We start from the raw sequence: 7,494 nt of genomic DNA on the forward strand, positions 1-7,494 counted from the left end.
GAATTAAATGATGATACTAGAAACTAAAAGAAAATTCGAATCAGTTAATGATACTAAATTTCAAAAGAGACAAAATTACTGAACAAAATATTCAAAAATATCTTCACATTAAACAAATGTGAAATATTGACTGAAGATTTTTAATCTTGTTGTAATAACTTGATTTTTTAATATATTATTTAATTATTATTTAATTTTATTTCAGGTGTGGTGTAACATGTGGTCTGACATCCAAAGATTGTTTTAATTCTCTTCATCTATTTTCCTAACATTAGTTAACTGAAGAATTTTTGTATAATAGTACACCATAAAAAGTTTGCATTAATCTGAAGAATGTTCAACGAGATGAATATTTAAAACTGAACATTCTGCAGATGAACATGCAGTTATGTCATTCGGCATTCTTATTCATTATTTCTTAGTCGTTTCCCTTCGATATACGATTATATTTTGAATTTCTTCTGGGCATAAACTTTATTTCGTTCGTTTCATGGAAACCAATAGTGTCGTCAGCATGGTTTTCCTTATACTTGACCTGGATGTAGTTGTGTGATATTCTTCTTGTGAGTCCTCAGTTGAACTGAATTGTTGAAACTTGTTTCAGATTGAAACGGATTCCCGTTTTCTTGTTTCTCTTCCATTTAGATGTTCTTCAATCAGCTAATAATGTAAATGTTTCTATGGAAATTCCATTTTCTATTAGCAAAGTTGGGGAATTTATGCCTTAATATTAATATTGATCGAACTTCGAATGGTTCCTAACAGAAGAAGAAGAAATTATACAAAACCTGTATGTGTAAGTACATCAAGTAGAGTAATACAATTTTATAAGCAACATGTGCTAATTACATGGTTACAATTGTAGATATGAGTTTATTGCAAATCGTCCCGGTTAGTACCGTCACTAGGTTTTAACACATTTGCATTTTTATGAATTTTGAAAAGTTTTAGCGTGCTCACTTAACCATATTCTCACAATATATTTAATTGATGATGTTGAAAACAAATTGATGTCAGTGAAACGGGGAAGAATAGACGTAGGTCGATGAAACAGTCCCAAATGTTTCGGAGTGTTGAGTTTGTAGGTCTCTTAATTTCTCAATCTTGCATTATACCTCCAGAACACAACCGTCCGGAAAGTGACTTGACCGTCTTGAACCGTAAGTATCCAAACGCTCTTCGGGTCCTAACAAATACTTCCTAAATCTGTCCTTCACCGCCGATTTGTTTAATCGATCCAGCGGCGTATTAATTGGTCTTATAATTTTTATTGGACACACGTACACATCATGGACATGTTTCTTGTTGCTGAGTAATGTGTATTTTCACTGTACCATATAGGGCTGCTATGAACTACACTTTTAACTTTAGAAAACATCAACTGACTTTTTACCATCTCTATCTTACAATCAGGTATAATTTACGCTAATGCATAACTACTTATCACAATGACAATGATACTATAGTTCCACAACAAATTTGGATGTTTTACAGTAATAACTTGAAACTAAAATAATTTTCTTTTTTTTTTTGAGGCGGGAGCAACTAACCTTTTTAATACTACATTTGAACAATTCTTCGTATATCTGTATCTTATTTCTAAGAACAATCTTAATGAGAGATATTTAGGATTAACATTTATTACTTCGAAATATATCATAGATTTAATCTATCAGGGGGTCTCTTTACCCGTGTCGAATGTCGAATATTAACCGGTATTGGTACTACCGTTTCTGGATTTACGACTGGAACTTCTTCGTGCACCAATCTTGGTGGTTGAAAAATGGTAAGATGTTCATTGTATTGTTCAAAACCTCGTTATCAATATGGTTTTCTTCACAATTTGGTTTATCTTGATCTTGGTCCTCATTAATATCACTGGTTAAAATATTATTTTGAATTTTATTTTCTTCTCCGTCTTGTGTTACCATGTACGGCTTTAATTTATTTATATGAAGAACCACATCTTTTCTCGAATTTATTTTTCTGACTTTGCATGTTAGTAGAATATGGGCCACTTGAGACAGACAGCGTAGGTGTGACGTCACGACTCCCCCCTCCCCTCCGGCGCCAGTGGGCCACTTGAGACGAACAGCGTAGGAGTGACGTCACGACCCTGTCGGCACGTGCCGCCCATCTGTTTGGGTGGTTGCTGGCCTTTGTCGGCAAGTGAGCACGCGCCACCCCTCTGTTTGGGACGGTTTGTAGCCTTTGTCGGCATGTGGGCACGCGCCACTCATCTGTTTGTGATGGTTTATAGCCTTTGTCGGTATGTGGGCAAGCGCCACCCTTGTCGTGGGCCACCTCAGACCAAAAGCGTAGGTGTGACGTCACGAGTGTATGATATGACATGCGCACCTTTCGTGGGCCACTTCAGACTAAAAGCGTAGAAGTGACGTCACGAGTGTATGACATGCGCACCTTTCGTGGGCCACTTCAGGCCAAAAGCGTAGAAGTGACGTCACGAGTGTATGAGTCGTGGGCCACCTCAGACCAAAAGCGTAGAAGTGACGTCACGAGTGTATGACATGCGCACCTTTCGTGGGCCACTTCAGACCAAAAGCGTAGAAGTGACGTCACGAGTGTATGAGTCGTGGGCCACCTCAGGCCAAAAACGTAGGAAGACGCAAGAGTGAATGAAAATGCAATTAATTTATAATTAGGATTTATTACATATTAAAATATCAACAAGTTAACAATTTATTATTATTATTGTACATTTATATTACAATTTATTATTGTACATTTATATTACAATTTATTATACATTTTGTTATTTCGATACATGAAAAAGAGGTGAAAAAGTTCTTTCTTTCGTTGTTGCTTTCGAATCCCAGTCGTTGATTGGTGCAAATACCGTGTTTCTAAAGTAAACAGAAAACATACATATACAATATTAATTATTCAATGGTAATTTTTGTAGTGATACACCTTTTTTTTGTGACTGATTATTTGACTGAGGCTCATAAGTGTAGTTGTGGTGGCTGTGATGTAGGCTGAGTGTACAAGTCCGTTTCTCACCCGGTTGTACGCGTTGAATATATCAAAAACAAAATAGACAAATTGTACCATATATATCTATATAATATTAATAATTCAAAGTTACCTTTTTTTATATTATTATATTAATTTTTAATTTCCACTTAATTAGTTCCTAGGGACCTTGTATCCGAATGGCCGAGAACTGTTGTCATCCAAGAAGAGTCTCTTTATTGAATTCGTTCTGTATGTCTTTGTCTCCTCTTTGGTTACTACACGATGATCTTTTGTCCGCACAAAGTTCATCGACGTCAAACGAATGGGATCTGTTTTTTCCAGAACCATTTGTTTAATTTTCTCAAAATTAATCAACTGAGAAGCGCTGTATGTTAAGGCGATCCCTTTCACCTTACAAACATGTTCGATACACTGCTTCGTCGTTGACCACACCGAGTATGCGTAATTTTTCGGCCCGCCCGAAACAAATTCCGTGATGTAGGAACCGATACCGTATACCTCCAGCTCATCGGTCATATCCCCAATGAATTTTCCAGTCGGGGGATCTGGAAAATGGATGCTTGACACATAGATAACGGAATCGGTGTCGTAGTATAAAACACGTGTATCCAACATCTCTAGATATTCGTACAACTTCAAACGGGCCTGTGCTGTAACAAAAGCTGCAATTACCACATTCACAGTAGGCAGAGATTCCACAGCCTCGTCGGCGTACTCCCAGTTGATTACAACAGTTTGTTCATTCACAGGAGTTATACTGTTGACATTCTTCGACGGATGCGCAAGGAGATCAAAGCATTCCTGAGGATCGTTGACGATGGTTGCTTGTGGTTGGTTTTCACGTTGTCCAAACTTTCCCCAGAACGAATTCAACATTAATTTGGCGAGGGATCGAAGACCAGGGTTATTTTCGATGCGTTCCGGTGTTAGCTTCACTTTTTCAGCTTCTTCAAAATCCACCAGATATTGTTGTTGTTTCACCACATCGTTTATGCAATCCGCGGGCCAGCCGGAGGCTTCCTGTTTAATTTTGATGAATTTATTCATCATTTCTGTGAATAAACCCGGCTGACCCGCCGAATGGTTGTATTGACGCGTTTCGTATGTCCATACTTCAAACACTTCCACAATCCTGTAGCCTTTTTCCAATGCTTTCAGGACTTCTGCAATTACCCATGTCCCTGTGAACAATCGTTCTTCCTCCGTATGGCAACACTCACGCTGCTGTGAACTTTCACCACAGCTGTTGCAAAGGGCGAACATTAACTTTCCCTTCATCCTGACAGGGAGAACGGGGTGGTACAACTGCGTGGGTGGTAAAATTTTACATTTCACCATGCCATCTACAGTGGATAAATCAATGTCCCGGGCTGCAGATCCTACATAAATTGTGGGGTGTCCTAGAGGAAATCGGCCGTACTTGCACACAAAAGGGTACAACGAACATACATCGATGTATTTGATGCGCTCACCCTCGTTACATTTGTAGTATGTAACAGTGTTTCCGGTTCGCCCTCCTTAAAAACCGTCACGAGGATTCAATGGTGATGTTGCCAACACGGGATGGTTTTCGACAAAATCACGCACTTCACAACTCTGTTTAAATAATGTGCGGAAGCTACATTCCCACATTTCGATGACTTCTTAGACTAAGTTGCGAAGTCGAGTCGTTTTAATGGTGGTGGCCTCGTAACGATTTCGCATGGTATCCATTTTACCTCCTCCAATCGATGTGTCTCGGTGAAATTTGAAACAGCTGGTGCATCCATGGAAGTAACAACCGTGAAACTCGAATATCTGACGCTGTTCCTCATTAAAACCGTCAACTTTGAGTCCTCCTCCTACTAGGTGTTCTCGACCTGTACCGGCGTGGTGTATGGTGATTCCTCGTACGTTCTCCTCCCACAACAACCATTGTAAAGCGATAACCGATTGATTATCAGCCAATCGGTAACCACCACGGGGAATAACGGCGATTGTATCGGCTTCCAGATAGTTTCGTGCAAACACCTTATTACACGCTGATGCTATTGTTGTTGCTTCGGTGAATGGACAAACCTTACACTCGTTAAGAAGCATCGACCTAAATGAAAGACAGGCTGTCATTAGTATTTCCACGTCCGACTTGCAATATGCGACGATTTCCTCCTGGAAATTAAAAACATCATTCTGATGCTCTTGATGCCAGTTTAAAAACGTATGTCGGTCCTCGGGCTTCATTTGATTCGGACCGTAAAATTCAGCAGATGGTAAAGGACCCACGTATTGCTGATTTTCCAGGGTATTAAACAAGTGTGGAAAATAACCCTTCTTAAAGTTTCCAGCAAGGCCGAAAGCTTTAGGTAGCTTTGCCAGAGCCATTGGAAAATAATTTAGCGAGTCCAAAAATCCCACCTCAGCCAAAATAATTTTTGTCCCCCGCATAATTAAGTTTGGCTTGATGTCTGTTTTGGTGAGAATATAGTTCAGGATGAACTGATGGTCGAATGCTTGACCGTTATGTGCAATCACAGTCACTCTTTTGAAAATTTTCCTTTGATTCAGCACAAAGTTCATAAAATTTTCAATAGGGTTGTTGATTACATGGGTCCTTACGCCGCCTATTTTCACAAAATTCCACTTCCGTATCTAAACAGTTGGAACAACACAATTTAAACACACACAATGTGGTTTCATGCACTGCACTGCCTTTGTGTTTGGCTGAATATAACACTGTTGATTTATCTGATGGTGTTTTTTACAGATCTTACAAAAAATTTCACCACATTCATGCCTACGTTTTCCATCGACAGTTTTAAAACACCTTTGACACAATCGCAAGTCGGCACACACGTTGGATGTCTTCTTAATCCGTAGATGATTTTCCAAACATTTCCGGCTCCTGAAGTGACGATGACAATCCACACACTCTATTTTCTCCTCATCCTCGCACCGTGGTGATTCACGACAGCACGGACAAATCCCACTGCAACGATGGTTGACGCGTGTATTGAATGGGAGATTACATTCTTCACAGTAGTAATTGCAGGAAAATGCAGAAGTTAACGATACAATCGCATTGTAATGTTCTTTGTGGAGTAGTAAATTAAGGATTTAGGAGGATTGTCCTTTAAAAATCACCTCTCGTCCACCGGCACCGTACTTGAACACTGTAATTCTGTATTCGGATAAAACCCTTTGGAATGCTTGCAACTCCTGAATCCCGGCACCCTCTGCGGGAATATCAACACCCGCTCTCTGGCACAGTTCCATAGCTCGTATTCCTTGTAGTTGTCCAATGTCCCGGCGAACCTGTACGAATTGTGGATCACTAGTCAGTTTCGCGATTAACACTACAAGTGCCCGTGGCAGGCAAAGGTTATCAGAATTTTTTATAACAATAATACCTCTTCTTGCAGCACATTCTTCTTCGAAACTATTATATTTTGTTTTCTGGGCACGCCCCATACCCACCGGCATCTTAATAACCGTCACATTTATCTGAAAATTTCAGTGTTCACACCAGCCGAATTAGATTGGTATACTGATTGCACCAAATCGAGCACCTCATCAGCGGACACTGAATGCCTTGGTTTGAAGCGTGCCCAGGCTTCACCGCGAACAAGTTCACTACCAGAAAACGAAAACCCGACGCGATCCTCCGGATTGAGTCCCTCCAATGAATGTTGAACAATTGAGGTTATTCCTTTGCGTATCCAATTCGCTGGATGAATGTTCTCCGGAACGGGGTTAATTTTAAAGGAAACAGCTCGCTGGATTAGGTTAAAACGGCCAGTCGATTGTTCAACATTGTCTACAACTTGAAATGCTTGTTGTTGTTGTGGTTGTTGTTGTTGTTGTTGTTGTTGTTGATGTTGTTGTTGTTGTTGTTGTTCTTGCGATTCAATCTCATCTATTATGTGTAAACTCATGTTGTAGGACTCATCGTCATTATCTACAACGGAGGATTCATCTTTTGGAAAAAATATAAATAAATTAATAAATATATAAATAATTTGTATACATATATATATTTATAAATCAATTTACCATTGTTTGGTGTCAAGCCAAGTTCATCTATAACGTAGAAAATGATGTCTGAAGATTCAAGATTATTATCATCATTATCATTCACAAAGTGGAATGCGTTGTTTTCTGTAATAAACACAAATAAATAAATAAATAAAAAATAAATAAAAACAACTTACCCATGATAGCAGAATAAAAAGGTGAAGTAGAAGTCTAAAAATAAAATAAAAAATACGAACAAAAATATTCGTGAGGATGATCAACAGAGCTATTCTTTCAAATAACAGTCAACAGTGTTAATAAACTGATGGTTGATGTAAGAATATGAAAATCTGAGCGGAAGACTCTAAATATAAGACCCTGTACCACCACCATCCCTACCATTACATTTCGAATGTGGGGGCGTTTCTTCTAGGGTGGTGATTTTTTCACTTCATTAGGTGGTGGTGGTTTCTTTTTATCTATTTGGTGGGAGTGCATAATATATAT

The 7,494-nt window shown here is 38.9% G+C and overlaps 1 protein-coding gene across 1 annotated transcript; it reads right to left on the reverse strand.

The window, feature by feature from the left end:
- Positions 1-3,147: 3,147 nt before the first annotated feature.
- On the reverse strand, positions 3,148-7,188 carry LOC126265674 (uncharacterized). The gene is made up of 6 exons (XM_049967919.1): positions 7,185-7,188; positions 7,027-7,131; positions 6,877-6,949; positions 6,118-6,288; positions 4,716-5,530; positions 3,148-4,397 (listed from the first exon to the last, which is right to left on the reverse strand). Exons 1-6 carry the CDS (start codon positions 7,186-7,188, stop codon positions 3,148-3,150), a joined length of 2,418 nt encoding a protein of 805 aa, XP_049823876.1.
- Between the last annotated feature and the right edge of the window lie 306 nt (positions 7,189-7,494).

This window comes from Aethina tumida, chromosome 5, assembly GCF_024364675.1.
Source record: "Aethina tumida isolate Nest 87 chromosome 5, icAetTumi1.1, whole genome shotgun sequence".
NCBI lineage: Eukaryota > Metazoa > Arthropoda > Insecta > Coleoptera > Nitidulidae > Aethina > Aethina tumida.